This window comes from Chiloscyllium plagiosum, unplaced genomic scaffold, assembly GCF_037043375.1.
Source record: "Chiloscyllium plagiosum isolate Xiang-an unplaced genomic scaffold, Cpla_swu_hap1 HiC_scaffold_35, whole genome shotgun sequence".
Taxonomy (NCBI): domain Eukaryota; kingdom Metazoa; phylum Chordata; class Chondrichthyes; order Orectolobiformes; family Hemiscylliidae; genus Chiloscyllium; species Chiloscyllium plagiosum.
This window is the reverse complement of record NW_028270173.1, coordinates 58,657,468-58,684,585: the sequence shown is the minus strand read 5'-3', so window position 1 is coordinate 58,684,585 and position 27,118 is coordinate 58,657,468. Positions and strand designations below refer to the sequence as shown.

At 43.8% G+C, this 27,118-nt stretch overlaps 1 protein-coding gene and 2 pseudogenes across 2 annotated transcripts; 1 reads left to right on the top strand and 2 right to left on the bottom strand.

The window, feature by feature from the left end:
* The first annotated feature begins 305 nt into the window (after window positions 1-305).
* On the top strand, window positions 306-26,429 carry LOC148140971 (uncharacterized). 2 transcript variants are annotated; one of them, XM_087978772.1, is made up of 2 exons: window positions 306-326; window positions 23,096-26,429. In XM_087978772.1, the coding sequence occupies exon 2, from the start codon at window positions 23,660-23,662 to the stop codon at window positions 24,509-24,511; it is 852 nt and encodes a 283-aa protein (XP_087834898.1). In that variant the 5' UTR covers window positions 306-326; window positions 23,096-23,659; the 3' UTR covers window positions 24,512-26,429. The 2 variants fall into 2 exon arrangements, with proteins under 2 accessions (XP_087834898.1, XP_087834899.1); XM_087978773.1 differs by lacking the exon at window positions 306-326 and adding an exon at window positions 21,125-21,145.
* LOC148140973 (RNA-binding protein with multiple splicing 2 pseudogene) lies at window positions 6,967-7,473 on the bottom strand (annotated as a pseudogene).
* On the bottom strand, window positions 11,565-16,399 carry LOC148140972 (uncharacterized; annotated as a pseudogene).
* Window positions 26,430-27,118: the final 689 nt, after the last annotated feature.

Genomic DNA, 27,118 nt, shown 5'->3' with positions numbered 1-27,118 from the left:
GTATTCTGTGTTGGTTTTGCTTTTCTTTTGTTTTGGTGTTGCTTTGCGCAGTGTTAGGGTTTGTTTGTATCAGAGGGTAGGTTAGTAGTTAGGAGACAGTAGTTGTATTGATTTTGTGTTTGTTTTCTTTTTATTATATTGATATTTGTTATAGATTGTATTTTTCAATAATTTTATATGTTTGTAAAGTTAAAAAAAATTGCTAATAAATATATTTTAAAAAATAGAAATGCTGATCAAGGATTCCGTTCCCGGCTGCTCAAAGGTCTAATGTTCATTATGGAATAGAAGAGAAATGTCTAACACACATGATGCGAAGATCCCAGGTAATTGTAGCCACGTGCCATATATCAAAAAGCAGTTTTAAGTAGATGGCCATGATGGGAATTAACTGCATTTTTGTGGATACTTAAGCTGAAGTGGATAGGAGAGGTCCCTTTCTATAGGCAGGGGTATGCTGTATAACTGGGGAAAGAGCAAAGTCTGGAGTATGGCTGGACAAGATGTATTGTGAAGGCTCAAGGATAATTGATTTGAAAGGGGTCTGGTAAACATCCTATGATCATGGATAACCTAAAGCTGTCTGTGGACTGATCATGTTGCCAGGCAGAAGTGGGTACTGCAGATGCTGGAGATTAAAGTCAAGATTAGAGTGGTGCTGGAAAAGCACAGCAGGTCAGGCAGCATCTACGGAGCAGGAAAAACGATGTTTTGGGCAAAATTTGTGATGAAGGGCTTTTGCCTAAAACGTCAATTTTCCTGCTCCTCGGATGCTGCCTGACCTACTGTGCTTTTCCAGCACCACTCTGATCATGTTGCCACATAATTAACCTGATTAGATGGGTAAGTAATCAATTAATAATTCAATTGGTTTGTCACAGTCAGAGTGGGCGAAAAGCAAATGTATTAAAAGTTTATGTTTTTGTTTGACTGTCCAGGGACTGTCTCCTCACCGATGTAAAACGATAACCTTTTTGATACTTGAAGTGGGACCTGGATATCAAGTGACATGGATATCGTGTCATGTCATTTAGTCATTGCACTCCAACAATGGGAAACACATAACAGTGTTCACTTCGTTCCACGTGAAACACATCCAAGGTTTTATATATCCCACTCAGAAAGCCCCCCCCCCCCCATTACATATCACTGTCAAAAAGCTCGAAGAAAGAAATTGTGAAAAAAAGGTGGTTGATGAAGCAGTGAATGTCTTGCTATTAGTTTTGATTAAGTAAGATGCCATCAGATAGGAAAGTACCAAATATAACCCACTATTTAAGTCAGGAGGGAAACAGAAAGCAGGAACAATAATGGGCCAGTTGGTTTGAATTCTGACGTGGGGAAGCTGTTAAAAGGAGGCTACGGGCAGCTGTCATGAAGGAGGCTACGGGCAGCACTTGATTTTGTGAAAGAGAAATCATGTTTAACCAATTTATTGGAATTCTAATAAAGTATAAAAAATTCTGTAGTAAAAGGGTACTTTTAGATGTACAGATTTTGGATTTCCAGAGGTATTTGATAAGGTGTATAAGGTATATCAGAACAGATTACTGCACAAAGCTGGTGTTCATGGTGTAGGGATTAACATACTAGTGTGGATAGAAGATTGGCTGGCTGGTAGAGAACAGAGAGTTTGCTAAAAAGGGCCTTTATCTGATTGGCAGGATGTGATAAGGGGAGTCCCATTAGGCATGTGCCATGGCGTCAACATGTTACAATTTATATCAATGAGTTAGATGAGGGGAGCAAGGGCATGGGAGCTAAATTCACACATGACACACAGTAAATAGAAAAGTATGTTACGAAGAATAAATAACAAGATTGCAGACAGCTACAGATAGGTGGAGTGAGTGGGCAAAAATCAGACTGATGGAATATAATGTGGGAAAATGAACAGAAAAATAAAATAAAGCAGAGTATTGCTTAAATGGAGAATAACTGTGGAATTTCAAAGGGCAGAGGTATTTACTTTTGATCTACTGCATTAGTCACAAAACACTGGTAAGCAGGGACAGAATGTAACCTAGAGGGTGAATGGAATTCTATCCTTTATTATGAGAGGGATTGAACATAAAAGTAAGGATGTTCTGTGTCAGTTATATAGGACATTGGGGACACCTAATCTCAAATACTATGTGCAGTTTTGATTTCTTAATGTAAGGATGTAAATTAGAGAGCAGTCCAGAGGAGGTCTACTAGATTGATACCTGGAGTGGGTGAATTGTCCTATGATGACAGGTTTTCAGGCTGGGCTTGTTTCCACTGGAGTTTAGATAATCGAGGGTGTCGTAATTGAAGTGTCTCAGATCCTGAATGGTCTTGACCAGCACCTGGAAAGGATGTTTCCTCTTGTGGGTCAGTCCAGAACTAGGGGGCACTGTTTTAAAATGAGGAGTCACCATTTCAGGACAGATTGTTTTTTTTTAATGGCAAGAATATACTTGATTCATTTAAAAAAAATTATTGTTCAGTACAATGTTTCCAGCAAGGAAAAAAAGGAATACAAATGATGCATTGGAATTTTACATCCCATGGAGCTACTGTGCAATTGCAAATAACAAGGACATGTTTAACTCATGCTGGAAGAAATTATTTACATTTTGAGGCAATGGCTGGGAGGTCTGGTAAGTGAATGGATCCCCATTACGCTTTGGCAGAAAGACATTAGGTCTTTTCCCACTGTGCCTTGGTGACAGCTACCCCAAACCTTGATGCGTACCTCAGCACTTGGTCCTGGACCTTGGATTGTGCCAGTCAACTCCTCACACTGGAAGTTAAACAAATTTCAAATGTCTTTCACCGAGTTGATGGTCCTCCGGTGCAGCCGATGTTTGTCTCCGTGTGCATCCTGGGGAATAGACAGTAGAGCACAGAGTCCCATGTCATGGAGCTGCTTGGGATGAACCTCGACAAAAACTACTGCATTTCTCTCCAGACCGTCTTTGCAAAGGCACATTCCAGCAGGAAATGAGTGACAGTCTGTTCACCAGCGCAGCTGCTTTGAAGGCAGCATGAAGAATCTGATGGGTAGTGCCCTTCTCACAACCAGCAAAGCAATATCTTGATGAACTTGTGGTCAAATGTGTTTTGCAAATTTTTCCACAAGTTTCAGTTAATACTGAATAGTTCAACTAGTTGGAGCATTCCACAGTGTTGAGGCCAGGCACATCCTTTGCAACACTGGGGAACAGGTAGAATCTCAGTACGCGGTGATACTTGGTGTTTGTGTGTCAAAGATCCATGCACAGCTTGGTGCAGCCACTCCCCCCACCATCCAGAGTTTTGTACACAGTGTCCCTGTGGATATGGTCCATCATTGACTTCTAAATGAAGTGGAATATGGTTTGAGTGACTGCAAAGGCACAGCTTCGGGGAATGGGCCAGACCTGGGCCACATGTGACAACACTGAGAGTTCCTCACACCTGATGCCCATATTTATACCTGCTGTGGAGAGGAAGCACTATTACCATCTGCCCAGTTTCTGCCTCAGCTTAATGAATCACTCCTCTCAAGCTTTTGCAAATGCCTCAGCCCCTCTGAACTATATTTCCAGCACCTTCACATCATCTGTCCTGACATTGAGGCTTAAAGGATCAATTGGTCCAATTCCCAAAGAATATGGCCTCACTTTTGCCTCGGCTTCCCTCGCACGTGGTTAACAATGCCTTCCAGTGCATTTCCTGTACTACCTGCACCTCCACCCTTGAACCCCACCCCTCCAACAAGGACAGAACCCTCCTGGTTCTTACATTCCACCCAGCAACCTCCAGATACAACAAAACATCCTCTGCCATTTCTGCCACCCCACCACCAGAGACATATTTCTCTCCCCACCATGATCTTCAATCCATAGAGACCATTCCCCCTGTGACTCCCTTGTTAGCTCCATCAACCCACCCTCCACTCCCGGAACTACCCCTGCCACTACTAGAAGTGCAAAACCTACACCAACACCACCCCTCTCACCTCTATTCAAGGCCCCAAAGGATCCTTCCAGAAAGGGAGAGAATATAGCCCCTCAAAGATCAGCAAGTCAGCCTTTGTGTGGAGCCGCAGAAAATAGGGGGGATACTAAATGAGTATTTTGCATCAGTATTTAATGTGGAAAAGGATTTGGAAGATATAGAAAGTAGGGAAACAGATGGTGATACCTTGCAAAATGTCCATATTACAGAGGAGGAAGTCCTGGCCTTGAAATGCATAAAGGTCGATAAATCCACAGGACCTGATCAGGTGTACCCTAGAACTCTGTGGGAAGATAGGGAAGTGATTGCTGGGCCTCATACTGAGATATTTGTATCATCAATAGTCACAGGTGAAGTGCCGGAAGACTGGAGGTTGGCAAACGTGGTGCCACGGTTTAAGAAGGGCGGTAAGGACAAGCCAGAGAACTATAGACCGGTGAGCCTGACCGTGGTGGACAAGTTGTTGGAGGGAATCCTGAGGGACAGGATGTACATGTATTTGGAAAGCCAAGGACTGATTAGGGATAGTCAACATGACTTTGTGCATGGGAAATCATGTCTCACAAACTTGATTGAGTTTTTTGAAGAAGTAACAAAGAGGATTGATGAAGGCAGAGCAGTAGATGTGATCTATATGGATTTCAGTAAGGCATTCGACAAGGTTCCCCATGGGAGACTGATTAGCATGGTTAGATCTCACAGAATACAGGGAAAACTAGCCATTTGGATACAGAACTGGCTCAAAGGTAGAAGACAGAGGGTGGTGGTGGAGGATTGTTTTTCAGACTGGAGACCAGTGACCAGTGGAGTGCCACAAGGATTGGTGCTGGGTCCTCTACCTTTTGTCATTTATATAAATGATTTGGATGCGAGCATAAGAGGTACAGTTAGTAAGTTTGCAGATGACACTAAAATTGGAGGTGTAGTGGACAGCGAAGAGGGTTCCCTCGAATTACAACAGGATCTTGATCAGATGGGCCAATGGGCTGAGAAGTGGCAGATGGAGTTTAATTCAGGTAAATGCGAGGTGTTGTATTTTGGGAAAGCAAATCTTAGCAGGACTTATACACTTAATGGTAAGGTCCTAGGGAGTATTGCTGAACAAAGAGACCTTGGAGTGCAAGTTCACAGCTCCTTGAACGTGGAGTCGCAGGTAGATAGGATAGTGAAGAAGGCGTTTGGTATGCTTTCCTTTATTGGTCAGAGTATTGAGTACAGGAGTTGGGAGGTCATGTTGCAGCTGTACAGGACATTGGTTAGGCCACTGTCAGAATATTGCGTGCAATTGTGGTCTTGTTCCTATCGGAAACTTGAAACTTGAAAGGGTTCAGAAAAGATTTACAAGGATGTTGCCAGCATTGGAAGATTTGAGCTATGGGGAGAGGCTGAAGAGGGCTGGGACTGTTTTCCCTGGAGCATCGGAGACTGAGGGGTGACCTTATAGAGGTTTACAAAATCATGAGGGGGCATGGATAGGATAAATAGACAAAGTCTTTTCCCTGGAGTGGGCGAGTCCAGAACTAGAGGGCATAGGTTTAGGGTGAGAGGGGAAAGATATAAAAGAGACATAAGGGACAACCTTTTCACACAGAGGGTGGTACGTGTATGGAATGAGCTGCCAGAGGAAGTGATGGAGGCTGGTACAATTGCAACATCTAAGAGGCATTTGGATGGGTATATGAATTGGAAGGATTTGGAGGAATATGAGCCGAGTGTTGGCAGGTGGGACGAGATTGGGTTGGGATATCTGGTCGGCATGGACAAGTTGAACCTAAGGATCTGCTTCCGTGCTGTACATCTCTATGACTCTATTTGACAGATTTTTCTGCACCTCCACACACGTCATTTTTCGTGTCCATTGCTCTTGATTTGGTCTCCTCTAATTGGGACAACAGGTGTTCAGTTCTTTCCTTTCCCACGAGGCATGTCCAGGAATGCTCTCTCTGAACAAAGGAAACGGTCCTTCCTTTCTGCAAAATCTTTACATCACAGTCAGTAATGCCCACAAGACAACCCCTAGCCGCTTCCTCACAGTCACATGCCACTCAAGATACAATCCAGTGGCCACCTCACCTCCAGAAACAAGGTAATGCAAATCATCCATTAATGGACAGATCCTGTGTGAATTGTTTTTTTTGTCAGAATTTCAATTGCAATATTCCAACTGATTTCTGAATAGGTGGCTCAGTGGTTTGCACTGCTGCCTCACAGCACCAGGGTCCCAGGTTCGATTCCAGCCTCTGGTGGCTGTCTAGGTGGAGTTTGCACATTCTCCCCATGTCAGCATGGGTTTCCTGCAGGTGCTCCGGTTTCCTCCCACGGTTCAAAGATGTGCAGGCCAGGTGAATCAGCATTGCTAAATTGCCCATAGTGTTCAGTGCATTAGTTAGAGGGAAGTGGGTCTGTGTGGGTTACTCTTCGGATGGTCGCTGTGGACTGGTTGGGCTGAAGGGCGTGTTTCCATACTGTAGGGAATCTAATCTAATCTAATCAGGTAATGATGATGCAAATGGCTCTGGTAAGGAATGACAATGTGAATTCACTTACATTCTATCTATAGAACAGAGACATCCACCCTCCCTCTGGGGCATTCAATTTCTGCAGGTCAGCAAAGCAAACTAACTCTTAAATATTACATTCCCTCCTTTTACCATTCCATGATAACCCCCTAGATGGCACTACTATCTTCTTCATACGAATCTTACTGCCAGTATTTAAGTAAATTATTGACGCACAACATGCAATGATTATAACAACAAAAATTATATGTCCATGCAGTAGATAGGATCTGCAGGATCCTCCCACATTGAAAAAGTTCACTAGTAAAGTTCTTAAATCCACAGTACTTAATGACCACTCCGCCCTTTCCAATTTGAATGTAAATGAGCCAGTTATCCAAAATCTCCCTCGGTAAACTCTAACCTGAAAACAAAATCCAGTCTGTCCTTGCACATCACTCCTTGGAGAAATCTGAATTCTTGGATAAGGGCAGTTAAATACTTAACAAAGCTGATGAGACTTCCATCCTTGCGGAGATGCTTCAGATGGAGGATACCAGCGCATCTGAGCATGAAGTGGAGCAGCTGCAGCAGAAGGGTAGGCGAATGCAGCATTCTTTGCTGCTTCAGCTCTCGCTCTGCTGTCAAATGTAACAAAATCATCTGGCTGTTTTGATGTTAGCTTGATCAGTGAACCTTCATATCCCTTAAATGATCGAAAGAGAAGGTAAAGTTCACGTGGTTTAATGTCTGTAGGAAAGCCACTGACAAAAAGCATATGGACCTCCTCCTCACCATTGTTAGCTTCTTCACTTTCCGTGCTCATGACTGGGGAGCTGATTGAATCCGTTGGATCAGATTGTGGAGGGGTGGGCGGTGGTCCGAAGGTGTGCTTTACCTGTGAATGGAGAAACTCTAGAGACGATGATAGCTCCTGAAAGTATCTTTGCATTTCCTCTTTCATTCCTTCTTTGCCAAGATGGGTATCAGTATGGAGACAGTCACACATTTAACCACACTAAATTGTGTCTGCATATTTCAACATTCTCAGTTGTCTTGAAGTCTGTTACTCTGTTCGCTGTTTATGACATTATCAAGTTTTATACAATCCATAAACTTCTAAATTGTACTGCCTAAACAATTCAGTCATTTATAAACAACAATCAATGGTCCTAGAAACAAACCCTCGGGGGACCTCATTCAGGTTATTCAAAAATGATTTTCCTTTAACAAATGAATACTTGGCTAATGTGCAAGCTGTCAGGAAAAGTATTACAAAAATCCAGAGCAGCAAGAGAACAACAAAATGTTTCCTGTGTTTTAACCATTGAAGAGGCAGTTTCAGTTCAGATTTAAATCTCAAATATTTGTGGGAAACAAATGCAGAATATATTAAAATATGTTCTCCAAATGAAACTTCCCAAATAAGACAGTCAGAATTACAGAGGTTACAGACCAGGAACTGTGTGACTTTGGTAGAGATCAACATTGTTTGAATTTGCAATATGAAGGGGGGCAATGAAGTCTTAACAATAATGGACAGAACTGACACAGCTCAGCCTCAAGTTCTAATATTCTCTAAAATCTTAACAAAACATCAAAATTAAATTGCACTCGTCTTTTTGTGAACATTCTGCATTAAAATAACAGCAAAGGTATTTTAATACAATATTCTCATCTAGCTAAGGCATGACCACTGACACAATTGTTTTTTTTTAAAACAGACACTGTAGAATTTCAAATAAATCAGGGGCTCAAGGTCCTCAATCAATTTGTTTTAAGGTTACAAGTTTGATAATTTTAGAAAGGACATAATATATAATTTTAATGTAAAAACAAAATCTGTGCAAGTATATAGCCCACAAAAGACATTGAATTGAGATCCTACTTCAAATAAGGCAAAACAGTTACTTTGATATTTTCTGACCAGTATTTTAACAAACCACAATATTTAAATATCCACAATATTTAAATATCAAACACGTGCAGTATGGCATAATTTACACTGAAACTTCCTTTTCGACCCAAGTATCACTACAACCTTAATTTCAGTATTTCTCATTTTTTTGCAACCTCTCAATGAACTTACACTTATGAAAAGATTAAACCTTCGCAGCGGACCACATGGTGCCGCAGTCCAGGCCACCTCCTCCCCCAGAAGAAGGACTCGCAGAGTTGAGTCCACAGTCCAGAATCTGAGACTCCCACAACAAAAACCCAAACAAAGCTTCTCCAGCAGTCAATGTACTTCAGTGTTGGGATCCAAGTGGATCAGCTCCACTTTCTTCCCCTTTCCCGGTGATGCCATGTTGGCCGAAAAGTACTGCTAAGGGGAGGTGTGGACGATCAGGCGATAACTTTAAATAAGTACCAAATTTTGTTTCGATGATTTTTCTTTGAAGTTTCTGATTTCTAACTTTATGTGATCCAAAGCCTCAAACCTCGTGCCTGTAATCTCCACACCCACTTCGGGTTCCTGATCTTTGCGTGGGGAATCTTTCCTCCTAACAACCGGTCTAAGGCAGATACAGACACAGCAGTTATTTTTATACTATGCTCTTGAGCCTCAAACCTCACCACAAGAGGACTCTAATCTCCTTTTTCTAAGGGACTTTAACCCCCTTTTATCTAGGGGACCCAAATTCCTTTCTCACTTTACTTCTCACGGGGACTCAAACCGCTTTTCTTACTCTATATGTCCAGGGACTCAAACCTCAATTAAACACAGTAACTTATGAGTCTGAAAGCGAACTCATTGGTGTGCAAGTGCGTAAGTTACCTCAGAGATTTCATCACCACAGAGACCGGGGGGAACGAGAGGGCGACAGAGTGGTAGGTTTAGGAGAGAAATAAAGGTAAATCTTACCTTGTGGGCCCAACCGTCTCGCGCAACCACCACTCAGATGATCACTTATTCAGTCCACCTGGAAGCTCCGTGTATGTTGGAATCCCACTGCTGCCACCAAATGTTATGTTCCTTTTCTCCTGAGATCCTTACACACTTGATGCAACTGCAAACGCCAACTTCTCTGAACAAGCAAAATTGATTAAGCACAGAGCAGAACAAGCTTTGGAGAAACCCTGAACACTCCTCACCATGCTTGTGAGGTATGTCCAGGAAAGCTCTTTCTGAACAAAGGTAACAGTCCTTCCTTTATACAAGATCTTTAAATCACACATCGCAATGCTCACAAGACAACCCCTAGCCATTTAATATCAGACAGGACACCAACCAGCAGAACATTTCAGAAATCTCTGGGACACACGCAGTAAACAACCCCACTGCTCTGTGGCCGAACATTGCAACTCCCCGTCCTAATCCACCAAAGACATGCAAGTCCTGGGCCTCCTCCACTACCAAATTCTAGCCACCTAATGACTTTAGGAAGATTGCCTCATCTTCGGCCTTGAGACCCTCCAACCTCTTGGATCAATGTCAATTTCACCAGTTTACTCATCTCCCCTCCCCCCATCTTATCCCAAATCCAACCTTCCAACTTGATACCGCCCTCTTGAATTGTCCTACCTGCCCGTCTTCCTTCCCACCTACCCGCTCCACCTTCCACTCTGACCGATCACCACCACCCCTCACATTCATCTACCTATTGTATTCCCAGCTACCTTCCCCTTCCCATTTATCTCTCAGCCCCCTTGGGCACCTCCTCAATCCTGATGAAGGGCTTATGCTTGAAACGTTAACCCTTCTGCTCCTCAGATGTTGCCTGACTGGCTGTACTTTTCCAGCACCACATTTTTTGACTCTTGGCTCTTGAGGCCAGTTCAGCTGGGTTGCAGCTGTTCATGAGTCTGTGCACTGACAGCAGATCTGAGTAGAAAATGGCAACTTTGCCCATGTGCAGGGAGGCATTGACCTGCAGGCTTCTGCTGCTTGGAATAGTCATCTTCTCTGGCTCACATCCTTCCTGAAGGACTTGGTAAAAGGCTCTAAACAACACACAAACACAGCAGAAGAGCCCTGCCTGACTCCAAATCTGATCAAGAAACTTGCTGATGTCCACACATTGATTGAGACTGCACTTCTAATGTTGATATAGAGCAGTCAGATCCAATTGCAGATTCCCTCCCCAAAGTTCATTTTGGAAGCACGTCCCACATGTAGGCATGTAGTATCCTGTCAAAGACCTTTCCCAGTTCAGGCTGATGAGGCAGACATCCACCCCATGTCCTACACAGAGTTAATATTATACCTAAGGAACGCAAGGCTCTCAAGGATCTTTCTGCCTCTAATACCAGGGATTTGCACATGCTACCTGCCAGAAGCATACTGCCATACCTTTCCAGCAGATCCTGACTAATTAAGTCCCGAAGACCTGAATAGAACTCAGCCAGTAAGCTGTCGCTTTTGGGAGTTTTATTCTTTTCAAAGTGTGAGAAACGATGCACACTGTTCAATAATTTCAATCCGAGTCAAATTCTGAAGCAGTCCTTATTCATACGTTCTTGCAAGCCCGGGTGACCACAAAGTAGGCACACTTCTGAATAATATTATTGCACATTTATACAGTTTTCTATGAGCCTCCCTGTACCTCCCCTTTTACCTCATATGTGACAGTTGTATTGCTCTGTGCATCTGCTAATCTAATTGGCTTACCACATCTGTCTGTAGCCTGTTGTTAGCGTGCAACCCCCCCCACCCCCACCCACCCCCTGCCCTTGATAGCTGGGTCTTATTACTTTTGATAATGCAACACTGGGTCTTATTTGGTTATCTTGTTCATACTAACTGCCTATGTGCGTGACAATTGCAACTGTCATGTCAATACAACTGTTTCTACCAGTCGACCACCTCCCTTTTCGGTTAGTTATTTCTTGGTATACACCCTCATGATTCTGCCTTGCGATTTCTGCAGATGCAAGATGCAGCTACTTGTAGCTGTTTGTGCAAGCATATCTAGCTTAACATACACCACCCTCCCCCCATGATTCAGCCTTGTGATTTTTGCAGAAACAACAACATTTACAAGCGCCTCTCACAATCCCCCTTTTTAAAAATACTTGTTGTTTTCTGTATTTCTCTCCTATGTCGCCCCCAAATTTGCAAGCATCATCCCTGAGACTTCATCCATCTTGGCCTCAAGGTCACTTATCCCCCTCATTGTTCAAGAGGTAGAGTTCCTCTGCCTGATTACCTTTTAGGGGCATCTGTTTTGCCAAGGCTGTCTCAATCAGCTGTTGGGTTCGTCCCCGTACACAAAGTATGATACAACGGCCAATTGCTACCAGTACCCCTGCTACCACTATCAGGGAGGTGAGGACTGAGACAGCCACTCCCTTTCATTTCCCAAACCATGATTCCAGCCATCCCGTGAGTGATGTGTCTACTCCTGAATTCTCGGCCAGTTCTTCTGCCAAGTTGGTCAATCCTCGCAAGGCACGAGTGATTGACCCATCAGGTGCTGTATTATTTGGAATAAAAGTACAACAGCTCCCTCCTAATATCATGCATACACCCCGTTTTTCAGCTAAGATCATATCTAAGGCCATTCTGTTTTCCCAGGTCATTCTGCTGGGTGCATCAAGCTGTTCTGCAATGCCTTTGACTGCATCCCGAGTGTAATTAATGAATCTTTGCTGATTATAGAAAATATAGTTTATCCAGTCCACATTCTTGTTGACCGTTACCCACCGGAATACAGCCAATCCAAAACCTGCTGCAATTTGGTTATGAGCTTTGTACTCATCTGTTACCCCTCTAGGAACTCCTATAGAGTCGAGATAATTCCTATCATCAAAAGAGGTGTCTAATAATGATCTTTTACTCCTCCCCCTTTTTGTTGCTATCTTTTCTTTCTCAAATGCCAAGGTGAATGGAATTGCCAATTGTACAATTGCACATATCCCTCTCCAATCCAGAGGTAGGTGGGTCTCAATATTTTGCCTCCACGGTACCACCACAGATCCACTTGGGGAATCTTTAGTGCTGAGTAGTTCCCTCCCTTGTCCGTTTCGATGACATTCTCAATTTCTACACATAATTTCAGCTCCCCCAAGTCTCTGGACCGATTTGCACCTCTTCTAAGCACACACGACGTGTGATTTCCGACTGCGGCTGAAAACGTAGCAAGGGGGGCTTTTAAGGATTTCTTCTCCAGGAGAGGGAACATTAGAGATATGGAGGTACAGTTCCTATCATTCCATGCAGTCTTATCCTGATACAGGGCTATCATACATTTCATGCCTTTCCTGTCTCGCTTCCACCCGAGCGGAAAGGGAACCACCTGGGCCAAATGCATAGCAATTGCTCTTGTTCAGACTTTTTACAGTATACTTTACCCATTCAACCCAGGCATTTGCATCCCCAAATCCAGTTTCTATTTCGATGGTCTGTATCAAGTCCTTTACCTCTATAATTTGTACTACTTTAGGATCATTGGGAAGGGTGAAAGGTTATACCTTATTATCCAGTAGTTCTACCCGTTTTCCCTGTCCTACGCTAATTCGGAAACAACAGCCCGAGAAATCCTTCCCATTTGTTTTCATTTCTATCCCAAATGTTTCATTTAATTGTATCTGACAGGTGCCCCCTCCCCCCAGAATCGCTTCGTGCCATGTGGTTTTCTTTATCATTAGGTATATTGGGTTACACTTTTTATCGGAACAATTGCGAGCTGGTCGGAAGGGGGCCCGGTGTACTGTGACAAGACCATTATACCAAGTACCATCCCCGAGGCCATCCCCGTAGGACTTAAGATGTATCTCTGAGCTGTGGTACTGTCTCTGATTATCTACATCCCCACAATTTACTAAGCTGATTGCATCGGCAATTATTACTTGCGGATTATCAGACTCAGTGACCGTTAATAACAAATATGAAGACAATGTTTGACAAAATCCCAATACTAAGAGACCTAATATCATAACTCTAAGCATCCCCAGCATTCTACAATAGTATTGAAGCACCGAGAGACTTTACATGCAATGTATAAAAAAACCATCCAACGCTCGCGTTGCCACGGTATAATCAGTCACTTAAAGTCTTTTTAGCCTGAGTTTCAGTGATTCGGCCGTCCAGACTTCTTCCTCAACTGGAGATTCCACCGGTCCCTTAAGCCTGGTGTAGTGAGTCCAGCCTTTCTCTGCCGCGTATCACCGTTTCGGTAGTCAAAAGAGCCTGGTACGGTCCCTCCCAATCCGGTTGCAATTTACTTTCTGTCCATGACTTAATTAGGACCCAATCTCCCGGTCAAATCGGATGAATGGTGAATTCAAGGGGCGGAGTCTGTGCCAATAAACCCTGTTTCCTGAGGAAAGACAAAGAGGAGGACAAGCCCAGTATATACTTCTTTAAGAGATGGAAATGTGTTGCTGGAAAAGCGCAGCAGGTCAGGCAGCATCTAGGGAACAGGAGAATCGACGTTTCAAGCATTAGCCCTTCTTCAGGAATGAGGGGCTGAAGAAGGGCTAATGCCCAAAACGTCGATTCTCCTGTTCCCTAGATGCTGCCTGACCTGCTGCGCTTTTCCAGCAACACATTTCCATCTCTGATCTCCAGCATCTGCAGACCTCACTTTCTCCTCATATACTTCTTTAAGAACAAATCTCTAGTTTCTGGGATTGGCAGTTCCCCTTTTGTTCCCAAGTAGGGCAGGCCAAAAAATATCTCATAAGAGGACAGCCCCAAATCTTTCCTTGGGGCCGTCCGCACTCGCAAGAGGGCTATAGATAAACACTTAGTCCAAGGGAGTCTGGTTTCTATTATTAATTTAGATAACTGCTTCTTGAGTGTCTGGTTCATTCTCTCAACCTTTCCTGATGAAGGTGGGTACCAAGAGATTCCTAACCCCTTTATCGTTCCTTGGAGTACCTTGGAAGTAAAGTGAGTTCCCTGATCCGAATCTATACACTCCACTATCCCGTATCTGGGAACAATGTGTTCAAGTATTATCTTGGACATCCCACTTGTGGTGGCAGTGGCCAGAGGATACGCCTCCACCCATCCAGATAAATGATCAACTATTACCAACATATATCTCAGTCTTCCCATTTGGGGTAATTCGGTATAATCTACCTGGATGCTCTGGAATGGTCTTAGCCCAGGTTAGACAATAGACAATAGGTGCAGGAGTAGGCCATTCTGCCCTTCGAGCCTGCACCACCATTCAATATGATCATGGCTGATCATCCTTAATCTATCCTGTTCCTGCCTTATCTCCATAACCCTTGATTCCACTATCCTTGAGAGCTCTATCCAACTCTTTCTTAAATGAATCCAGAGACTGGGCCTCCACTACCCTCTAGGGCAGAGCATTCCACACAGCTACCACTCTCTGGGTGAAGACGTTTCTCCGCATCTCTGTCCTAAATGGTCTACCCCGTATTTTTAAGCTGTGTCCTCTGGTTCGGCACTCACCCATCAGCGGAAACATATTTCCTGCCTCCAGAGTGTCCAATCCTTTAATAATCTTATATGTCTCAATCAGATCCCCTCTTAGTATTCTAAACTCAAGGGCATACAAGCCTAGTCGCTCCAGTCTTTCAGTGTAAGGTAGTCCTGCCATTCCAGGAATTGACCTCGTGAAGCTATGCTGCACTCCCTCAATAGCCAGAATGTCTTTCCTCAAATTTGGAGACCAGAACTGCACACAGTACTCAAGATGTGGTCTCACCAGGGCCCTGTACAGCTGCAGAAGAACCTCTTTGCTTCTGTACTCAATCCCTCTTGTTATGAAGGCCAGCATACTATTAGCCTTCTTCACTACCTGCTGTACCTGCATGCTTACCTTCATTGACTGGTGTACAAGAACACCCAGATCTCTTTGTACTGCCCCTTTACCTAAATTGATTCCATTGAGGTAGTAATCTGCCTTCCTGCTCTTGCCACCAAAGTGGATAACCATACATTTATCCACATTAAACTGCATCTGCCATGTATCTGACCACTCACCTAACCTGTCCAGGTCACCCTGTAATCTCCTAACATCCTCCTCACATTTCACCCTGCCACCCAGCTTAGTATCATCAGCAAATTTGCTAATGTTATTACTAATACCATCTTCTATATCATTAACATATATTGTAAAAAGCTGCGGTCCCAGCACTGATCCCTGCGGTACCCCACTGGTCACTGCCTGCCATTCCGAAATGGAGCCGTTTATCACTACTCTGTTTCCTATCAGCCAACCAACTTTCAATCCAAGTTAGTACTTTGCCCCCAATACCATGTGCCCTAATTTTGCTCACTAACCTCCTATGTGGGACTTTATCAAAAGCTTTCTGAAAGTCCAGGTACACTACATCTACTGGATCTCCCTCATCCATCTTCAGAGTTACATCCTCAAAAGATTCCAGAAGATTAGTCAAGCATGATTTCCCCTTCATAAATCCATGCTGATTCTGACCTATCCTTTTACTATTATCCAGATGTGTTGTAATTTCATCCTTTATAATACACTCCAGCATCTTTCCCACCACTGAGGTCAGACTAACTGGTCTATAATTTCCTGCTTTCTCTCTCCCACCTTTCTTAAAAAGTGGTACAACATTAGTCACCCTCCAATCTGCAGGAACTGATCCCGAGTCTATCGAACTCTGGGAAATAATCACCAACGCATCCACGATTTCTCGAGCCACCTCCTTCAGTACCCTGGGATGTAGACCATCAGGCCCCGGGGATTTATCAACCTTCAGACCTAACAGTCTCTCCAACACCAATTCCTGGCAAATATGAATTCCCTTCAGTGCAGGTCCTTCAGCCACTGTTACCTCAGGGAGATTGCTTGTGTCTTCCCCAGTGAGCACAGATCTGAAATAACAATTCAATTCTTCTGCCATTTCTTTGTTCCCCGTAATATATTCCCCTGTTTTTGTCTTCAAGGGCCCAATTTTGTCTTAAACATTTTTTTGCCTTTTACATGCCTAAAAAAGCTTTTACTATCCTCCTTTATATTTTTGGCATGTTTACCTTCGTACTTCATTTTTTCTCTGTCTATTACCTTCTTAGTAATCCTCTGTTGTTCTTTAAAAGCTTCCCAGTCCTCCGTTTTCCCACTTATCTTTGCTATGTTAGACTTTTTCTCTTTTAACTTTATATTTTTCTTAAGTTCCCTCGTCAGCCACGGCCACCCATGCCTCCTCCTAGGATCTTTCTTCCTTTTTGGAATGAACTGATCCTGCATCTTCTGCATTATACACAGAAATATCCGCCATTGTTCCTCCACTGTCATCCCTGCTAAGGTATTGCACCATTGAACTTTGGCCAGCTCCTCCCTCATAGCTCCATAGTTCCCTTTATTCAACAGAAATATTGTCACTCCCTCCTGGGACTTGTTTCCTTAGCACCTTCTTGTTTACCTTTCTGCATGTTATACATCCCTCACACATCTGTTTGGCTATTGTATATATCCCTTTGCATCCATATTTCCTTAAGACTAAATTACACATTGCTTGTACTCCCCAATGACTTCCCTGACGTAGGACAGTCATAATCTCTCGCATCATCATTTTATTCAACATCTCCATTATGTCTCTTGCCCTCAATCATCCGGGAGGACCCGTCGATAAACAACCGAGCTCCCGCATAGAGCGGGATGTCCCTTCAGTCCATCCGCACTTTCGTCTGATATTCAATAATATCGAGGCAATCGTCTTCTGAATTACCAGGGGCCTCCCCCTCTCTTTAAACTGATTTCCAAAGGAGGTTTTTGTAATCCTCCGCGATTCCCTTCCCGAGCCCATACCGTGGGTTCTATTTGTCTCTCCTCTTCCTCGGTCAGGATGGCCATTTGTATCACTAATCTCTGGTCCCTTACTCCAATTTCCAGTCCCAAGAGTATGATTAAATCTCTCCCCAAAAAATTACTTCCAATATCAGGGATATACAACAGTTCGCCTTCGACTATCTCTTCTCCACTTTCAATCATCACAGGTTCAAAAACTGGGACTGTAAATCCCTCCCTTTTTACCCCAGAGACAGTTAATATTCGCTTCGAAATTCCCACTCCCCTGAGCTTGAAATTTAGAGATGACCTCACTGCCCCCGTATCAACTGAGAAAACTACATCCTCTTTGTAAGGTCCCACCTTCAGGTTTATCAAGGGTTCCTGGTGGGTCCCTGGGGACAGGATCCCCTGACACCCCTCTACTTCATCAAGGTTCATAAACGGTATCGCCCTCTCTTCCCTTTTCAGATCCAGACACTCCCGCTTAAAGTGACCTGTCTTTCCACAGTAGTAACATCCCGCCTGTGGGAATTTCCACCTTAATCCCTGTCGACTTGACCCCCTTACGGGTCCTCCTCATTCTCTTCCCCTACCTCTATTTTTAACCTACTGCCAGCCACCACTCCGGTTGCTTATTGTCGGTTCCACTCTTTCCTTAACTACCTCATCAACCGTGGCTACCATCATTTTTGCCTTCTGTTTTTGCTTCTCATCCTCTCTTCTCACAAACACTTTCTGAGCTTCCCGCAACAACTCATCTAGGGGCTTTTCGCTCCACCCCTCTATCTTTTGAGTCTTTTTCTGGATGCCTGGCCATGATTTTGTTACAAAATGTACCCTCAGTAGCCCTTCTGCTACTGACCCTTCCGGCTCTATTCCAGAATACTTTCTCATAGAATCTCTTAATCTTTGGAGAAAGGCTGAGGGGGTCTCATCCCTTCCCTGGCACACTTCAAACGCCTTTGAAAAATTTTGTGACTTCGGCGCCTCTTCTCTGATTCCCTTTAATATTAAGTCTTTGAGCTCTTTCATTTCCTTTCTATTATCTTCATTTTGATTATCCCACCCGGGGTCCCTGAGGGGAAACTTTGCTTCACCCTCTCCAGCCTGCCCGTCCCGGACTGGATGCTCCCTGTCCCAGACCTTAATCACGGCTCCTCTAATGAGCCCTCTTAACCTCTCCAGTAAATAAAATGTTTAATACAGACATTAGTTCCACCCAAGTGTATAAATTGGGACCCAGAAATTGGTTGATTTGTTCAGACAATCCCACCAGGTCTTCTATGAGGACCTTCATTTCCTTCTTAAAGGCCCGTACCTCCCCGCTCGTTAGGGGTGCACTTACAAACCCGATTTCCTTATCCCCTATTGGGGCTTCATGGAGGGGATACATAATGGAACTTCCTTGTGGGTCTTTGTCCAACTTTTCCTTCTGCCTTTCCTTTTGTTTGCGGGTAATCATCCCTGTCATTCTAGTTTCCCCCGGCCCCAGCCCTGGTCCTGACTCTGACTCTGGCTCTGGCCCTGTCCCTGCAGCTGATTCCCCTGTCCCTGCTCCTCCTGAGTCCCCTTTGCCCAATTTGCAGGTTCATTATATGGGGGTGGCAGATCATCTAATACTTCCCACGGAGGCGGCGCCATGGGAGAGTCTTTCTTCTCTGTTTTAACTAAATGAATATTTGTTCCTGAACCCCTCTTCCAACATGACGCATAATCTGATTCCTCCTGACTGAAAGGCTGTTTGCTGTTGACATATAAGCTCAAATATTGACAAACCCAGTCTTCGTCCGGCCCATACTTTGGCCAGAAGACGGCAGGATGAAGAATGGATTCCTTAGTCCATACAAAGCAACAATATTTAATCATCTTTATCTTATCTTTTTCCCTTGTACAAGTATTATTTTTTTTCCAATTCCACAACATCCTCACCAACAGACTTTCAGAGACCCCGTCTCCATTTCCATTTCCTTTCTCCCCAGAGGCTTTTTCTTTACCATCGGCACAGCCCATATTGAGTTCCTTTGTTAGTCCCTTATTAACTATTAGAACTCAATTCCAGCCACCAAGGCAGTACTTAAAAGTCAATTTTCTTACCTTGGTCTGTGCACGGAGTTGCCTGACTTGACGTCTCCCTGTGCCTACCGTTCAAGTATTATCACTTAACTCTTTCCTGGTTCAGAGTGACTCCATGAGGATTCTGGTCAGTCTACCGGGAGGGGCACCCACTGTTGAGAAACACAGGACCGTTCTAAAAGGGAATGGGATGCGTCTTCCCAGCCGTCAACGGTGTCTACTCCACCGGTGATGACAGGATTCCGGACACGAGCCCCCAGTTGTGAGAAACGAAGCTCACTGTTCAATAATTTCAGTCCGAGTCAAATTCTGAAGCAGTCTTATTCACATGTTCTTGCAAGCCTGGGTGACCACAGATTAGGCACACTTCTGAATAATATTATTGCACATTTACACAGTTTTATATGAGCCTCCCTGTACCTCCCCTTTTACCTCATATGTGACAGTTGTATTGCTCTGTGTATCTGCTAAACTAATCGGCTTACCACATCTGTCTGTGGCCTGTTGTTAGCGTGCAACCCCCCCCCCCCCCCCGGATAGCTGGGTTTTATTTCTTTTGCTGATGCAACACTGGGTCTTATTTGGTTATCTTGTTCATACTAACTGCCTATGTGCGTGACAATTGCAACTGTCATGTCAATACAACTGTTTCTACCAGTCGACCACCTCCCTTTTCGGTTAGTTATTTCTTGGTGTGCACCCTCTTGATTCCGCCTTATGATTTCTGCAGAAGCAACGTGCAGGTACTTGTAGCTGTTTGTGCAAGCATATCTAGTTTGTGAGAAAATTTGTAGCTCGGGTGCTCGTTGTTGGACTCCATGCAAGGACTGAACAAAACACTACATGGGACAAACAGAAGACAGCTAACGATCCGTATCCGTATCCATGAACACCAACTAGCCACGAAGCGACACGACCAGCTTAATAGCCACACATGCAGATGACAAGCAACATGAGTTTGACTGGGACAACACTACTATTATAGGACAAGCCAAACAGAAAACAGCCAGGGAATTCCTAGAGGCATGGCACTCATCCACAGATTCAATCAATAAGCACATCGACCTGGACCCAATATACTGGCCACTGCAGCGGACAGCTGGAGCTGACAACCGGAAGCGGCAGAGACAAACCACTATAAATGCTGGAGGAAACATCACTGAAACGCTTCACAGGAGGCTCCCAAGCACTGAGGATATCACCTAGACAGGGGACGAAACGTCTGCAACACAAATTCTTAGCTTGGCGAACAGAACCACAACAGCATATCTAGCTTAACATACACCCCCACCCCCATGATTCAGACTTGTGATTTTTGCAGAAACAACAACATTTGCTAGCGCCTCTCACAAAAGATCTTGAGGGTCTTAGTCAGTTCCTTTGGGGATAATGGCTGTTGCACCTCTCCCTCATGCTGTCGAATCAGATCTTTGTGATAGAGGACAGGAATAACTGGGAGGCCTTATGAGCTGTGGGATTTGTGACATAAAAGGGTTGGCTGATCCTCAGGATGTCAGACTACATGCAGAGAGTTTTTTTCTCATTTTGGCCAAGCAACTATGAAATGTGCTGCATCAGAAGGGTTAGAGGCAGGGTCATTACTTTTCTTTAACATTGAAATGGATAGATTCGTGATGGGCAGGGAAATCAACTTCATCAGGGGGAAGATGTGAAATTCAAAACACAAACAGAGTAGACATGATTTTATCGGTTTGAGGGGCCGAATGGCATAATTCTTCAGCAATTTCAAATGTTTGTATGTTTCCCGGTCAGTTTCCAAGTTTCAGGAAACTCATGTTGCTCCAGAAATATTTGGATTGACTGTGAGAGACGTCAATCAGAGAGCCCACCCACTCTGCCCATTGTCTCCTCTTCCTCTTCCAGAGCTGGTTCACTTCCTATAGGGACTGAAAACCAAGTGAGGAGATGGTGAGTGAAGGAGCAGCTTTTATACAAATTGTATCCCATAATATCCACACCAATCTTCAGGCAGTCTGACTATCCTGTGGGCAGTCAGGGGTGGAAATGTCCCTTATGCTGTGTGAGAAGATCCAGCTGAGAGAGCTGTTTACTCGGTGCTTTGTGCTGAACTGTGTGACTGGAGCTGTGTGTTGGATATTGAGTGTGTTTATTGGAAGCATTTCCCTCTGATTTCCAGGCTGTGTTTTGTTGATGGCTCATTCCTGAATATGAGAAGGCGAGGTGTCATTATCTGGGAGATGCAGAGAGTCTGAGGATTTTTACTGATTTTCTACTGAGGAGTTCTGAATTTGTATTGGGAGCTGGTTGTTATGCTGTGGACAGTGAATGGTCAGTCCTATCTGTGTGTTGGGATTTGAATTTTCAATTCCTCCAAGACCTTCCTCCAACCCTGTCCCTATGACCTCCTAAATGATCAAAAAGGAAATGTTGCGGCTATACAGGACATTGATGAGGCCACTTCTGGGATAATGTGTTCAATTTTAGTCTCCCTGCTGTGGAAAGATGTTAAACTTATTGGGGTGCAGAATAAGGAGGGAGCCGGGATTGCAAAGTTGAGCTATAGGGAGAGGCTAATAGGCAGGGACATCTTTTTTCCTGGAGTGTTAGAGACTGAAGGGTGACTTTTAAAAGTTTTATAAAATCAAGGAGGGGCATGGATAAGGTAAATAGCCAAGATCATTTTTCCAAGGATGGGGGAGTCCGAAACTAGAGGACATAGGTTTAAGGTGAAAGGGGAAAGATTTAATAAGGATCTGAGGGGTAGCTTTTTCATGCAGAGAATGGTGCCACTATGGAATGAACTACCCAAGGAAGTGATGGAGGCTGGTATAATTACAACATCTAAAAAGCATCTGATTGGGTACGTGAATAGGAATGGTTCAGAGGGATTTGTGCCAATTGTGGCAAATGGGAGTAGGTCAGATTGGGGTGTCAGGTCGTCACAGTCAATTTGGACTGAAAGGCTGTATGACTGAAAAAGGTGCATTTATGTCGTGGAGCGATCAAAATGAGAGAAGCTTATGAGGCTAGAATTGGAGAAATACAGAGATCTCAGCAGGTTGGAGGAAATTACGGAGATAGACGGCAAAGCGGTTCAGTGGTTAGCACTGCTGCCTCACAAGGCCAGAGACCCGGGTTCAATTCCAATCTCGGGCGACTGTGTGACATTTACACATTCTTCCCGCGTCTGCATGGGTTTTCTCCAGGTGCTCCAGTTTTCTCCCATAGTCCACAGATGTGCACGTCAGTCAATTGGCCTTGCTAAATTGCCCATAGTGTTCAGGGATGTGTAGGTTCGGTGCTTTAGTCATAGGAAATGTAGAGTAATAGGGTAAGGGAATGGATCAGTGTGGACTTGTAGGGCCAAATGGTCTGTTTCCACCCTGTAGGGATTCTGAGATTCTATGAGTGTCACAATGAAGGGATTTAAAACAAGGATGAGAATTTTCATACAGAGGTCCATCAGACTCCTTGGAGGGGCAATACTGAGGGAAAGCTCCCTCCTTGGGTGACATCATAATTTCACAGTAACCATGGAATCTGGACTGTCGGATTGTGGTGGAATACAATCCTGCTGCTGCTGATGGTTCATTGCACCCCATGGACACCAGCCTAGGAATCTGTCCTTAGTCTATTTCCCTCATGATGATGAGGACAAGTGACAGTCAAATGAGGAAAAAGAAAGGACTTGTGTCTGATACCCTCCCCCCCACCCCACCCCCCCCCCCCCCACACACACACACACACACACACACACACACACACACACACACACACACACACACACACACCAGATTGGCACTTAGTGTGGAACTGCCTCTAACTGAGGAGTCAGCCCCTTTGGCAAAGGAGGAGAGGAGGTTGGAGTAAATCATCGTTCCTTTTCTTGTTTTACAGAAGGATTGCACTGTACTACACCAGAGAATACAGAGAGAATACACACTGCAGAGTGATCCTGACCTTTACCCAAGGAATAACTGCACAACTGTGGAAATGCATCCAGTCCCTTCACAGCATTGTCAACACGGAGAAAGTTGGGCAGTGAAACCATCATCTGGAAATAGGTCGGGTCAGGATCAGATCTGAAACTAGCCAGTGGTGTGGAGTCTTTCATTAGAACCTGAAGAAGGGCTTATGCCCGAAACGTCGATTCTCCTGCTCCTTGGATACTGCCTGACCTGCTGCGCTTTTCCAGCAACACATTTTCAGCTCTGATCTCCAGCATCTTCAGCCCTCGCTTTCTCCTCTTTCATTAGAACCAACCTTTCCAATGGTTCAGCTTGATCAGGGTGAGGCTGCGAAGAAGTGTGAGTGGGCTCCAAGTGTGGTGAGAGCTTCAATCATTCACCAAGCCTCATGAACCACTGACTCATTCTTATGGGGGAGAGGCTGTTCAAGTAGGAAGAGGGCTCTTCAGGCTCATCCGGCCCCTGATGCAAGGTGCATCTGTTGAACAGACAGATGGAAAAGAAACCATTTAAATGTGAGGTTTGTAGCCAAGACTTCACAAGGTCATCGACGCTCGTGAAACATCGCCGTGTGCACACTGGGGAGAAACCTTTCACGTGTGAGGTGTGCAAAAAATCATTTACGCAATCATCAAATCTCCATAATCACCGACGCATTCACACTGGGGAGAAGCCATTCACCTGCGAGGTGTGTGATAAATCCTTCTCTGAGTCATCACACCTCCGTGTTCACCGACGTATCCATACAGGGGAGAAACCATTCACATGTCAGGTGTGTAACAAATCATTCTCAGATTCATCGACGTTCCGCAGACACCAACGTATCCACACAGGGGAGAAACCATTCACATGCGGTGTGTGCCACAAATCATTTTCGTATCTATCAACACTCCGTGTACACCAACGCATTCACACAGGGGATAAAGCATTCACATGTGAGGTGTGCAACAAATCATTTTCTCAGTCATCAAATCTGCACACACACCAACACACTCACACAGGCAAGAAGCCATTCACATGCAAGGTATGTGACAAGACATTCTCAACATTATCAAACCTTCGGGAACATCAACGCATTCACACAGGAGAGAAACCATTCACGTGCGGGGTGTGTGGCAAGCCATTCTCGCAGCTATCGAACTTCCTCATACATGAACGCATTCACACAGGAGAAAAACCATTTAAGTGTGAGATGTGTGACAAAGCCTTCACACGCTTATCAAGCCTCTTGGTCCATCAAAAGATCCATACACCAGACAAACCCTTCAAATGTTTTGTTTGTGATAAAGCTTTTGTGACATCCACAAGGCTGCTGACTCACCAGAGGATCCACACAGGAGAGTAACCCATAAAGTCGACATGTACAATTGAGTCTTCAAATACTAAATAAATCTGCTCCTCTTTCACACACACGCACACACACATATAAACTGTTCACATGCAGTGTTTCTGATAAGGCTTTAAATCTCCTGATGTAGTAGAGGATCTGTACCAGTGAAAACCATTCAGGTGTGAGGTGTGTGAGAAATCTTGTACACGTTGTGGCCATGATACAAGAGAAGCCCTATCAGTGCAAGCTCTGTGTTGAAGCTGTTACTCAGTTATTGGACCTTCTGGAACATCAATGTATCCACATAGGAGACAAACTCTTCCAGTGTGACATGTGCCAGGATTGTTTCACCTACTCCCTTATCAGACATCAGCATCTCCACACAGACTTGGTGCCAGGTCACCTGCTTCTGTTGCCCTGAGAGCTGTCATTCCAAGGCACTGTCTGTCTCAGCAGTGTCTATCTCAAACCTCTCCCACCATCAGTCCAGTTGTTTTAAGGATCACCAAACCTCACTAAATGAAGGCATCAAAATATATATGTAGAAACTCCTGCTTGTGCACAGATATCACTGTGAGTCTGAGAGGGTTTCCCCAGGTACAGAAAGTGGTGATTCAAGAGAATGTGTGTCTGAATTATCCATGCTGTGGACGTTGTAGAAGTTGTCACAACCTACCCCGAGAAGATATGTTATATTGCTCCATTCTGAGAGTCTGCTACCTTGCAGCTTAAGAAAAGAGAACAAATTTAATTTGGCCGTGTACCTTCAATAATATTTCATACTATTGAATTTCGTCTCAATGCAACATGTTATGAAAGTGCATCATTTAATTGTTTTTGTGAACTTGAGTTGAAAGATTGTGGAGACACCTATATTAACCTTTCAAAACAAAACCAAAGAAAATTGATGTTAGAACTTTGTCTTCAAGCAAGATATTTCTTAGAAACCACATTGATCTAGAACTGCACTTGGTTGCCTGAACTCATTTTCGGGAAAACTCCTTCAGGTCTTGATTTTATGATTGTTCTGTTTAAGTAGCGTTTGCAGACTTTATGCTTGGAATTTTATTTGGAAAAAGTCTGCTGCAGAAGAAACAGTCCAACTTGTGTTTCCTGTTTCTGAAGTACCTTTGTGAGCTCAGGGGTGAAAGCTGATTCTTCTTCTGGCAGAGTGACAGAAACAACATTGAGATATTTGATTTCCTCAGCAAGTTGTGTCTGCCAGATTGACAGGCATCAGAACAGTCTACATGTTATTCTGTTTTATCTGAATGAATTGCCATCCTTGGACAGAAAATGTCTTTCATTAAAGTGAATGTCTGCAGTTTCTTCCCTTTGCTTGAAAAATGAGTGTGTGTGTGAGAGAGAGCGAGCGAGTGTGTGTGTGTGTGTGTGTACGTACTTTGTGTTGGTTAGAGCGATAACATTTTGTATATTCACATTAAAAACTGTGGGTGTTTAACCCATTCTCTATCCCCATTGAATGGGTTTAATTTTACAATGAATGAACGATGCTATGATTATTCATAAAACTTGGATGATGGGTCTTCACATTCAGTGCTTAGCATCAAGAAAGCTTAGGATATTTCTGTATTGAGAATCTTTTTATCAAATTGTGACTCTGGAGGAGAAGGACAAGAGCAACAGTGCACTGTTCGCATCGTAATCATAACGAAGGTAATTCAGATATTACCTTTCTGATGGTTTATGGATCTTGCAGTGTTCTGGGAAATTCCAAATCTCTTATGTTGTGAACATCTAAACAAACTAACACTGAACTTTAATCAAATATGTGAACTGATTTTGACATTGTTATCTGATATTGTTGCTAGTCAAAGACAGAATGCTTTTTCTACAAGTGTACAAAATGTAGCAAGTCATTCTGCATCATTTGGTTTTGTTATCAATGATATAAAGTCAATGTGGAACTATATCGTAGTTTCCTTGTAGGAATTACAATGCATTGTTTCACACGCACTCCCTACATCTGAAACCATTTTCACTGTAACCTTTCTGTCTCTCTTGGTGTTAAGGGAGTTGATATGAAGGTTGTATCTGGGGCAACAGCCAAGGTAAGCGAGGGAATAATTTATTGGGGTCTCGGGGGTCACATGGAGGTGAGGGTGGGGTTGAATAAATCAGTCACTGCAGAAATGTTGTGGTGAATAGAATGGTAAAGGTCTGGACAGTTAGACTTTTGAAAGTGCAGTTATCAGTGAATTGAGGAATATATTTTTCCAAGGAAAAGTACAGGAGGAGGTAGAACTGGAATGCTAAAGGGGAATGTGGGTACTAAGTAATCCATGAAAGTGATTAATTGCCCACAAAAAAGCATCAAATCTGGCAGTGATTACATGAAGGCAGAGGTTTAAGGTAAGAGCATTCTCTGTGATTGATACGATGAGAGTGAGGCCGGGTGATATGGCAAGATTAAGGAAGTAGCCAGGAATCTGGGTCAGGGGAATCACTGAAAGTGAGAGTCAGAACAAACAAGGAAACTTCTGGAAAGACATACAATTGATACTTTGAAGTATTAATTACTGACACAAAGCATATCCCAATCCTATCAGCTCATTCTTGCAATTGCTGGAATTGATTCATTCGGGTTATATTTGAAAAGAA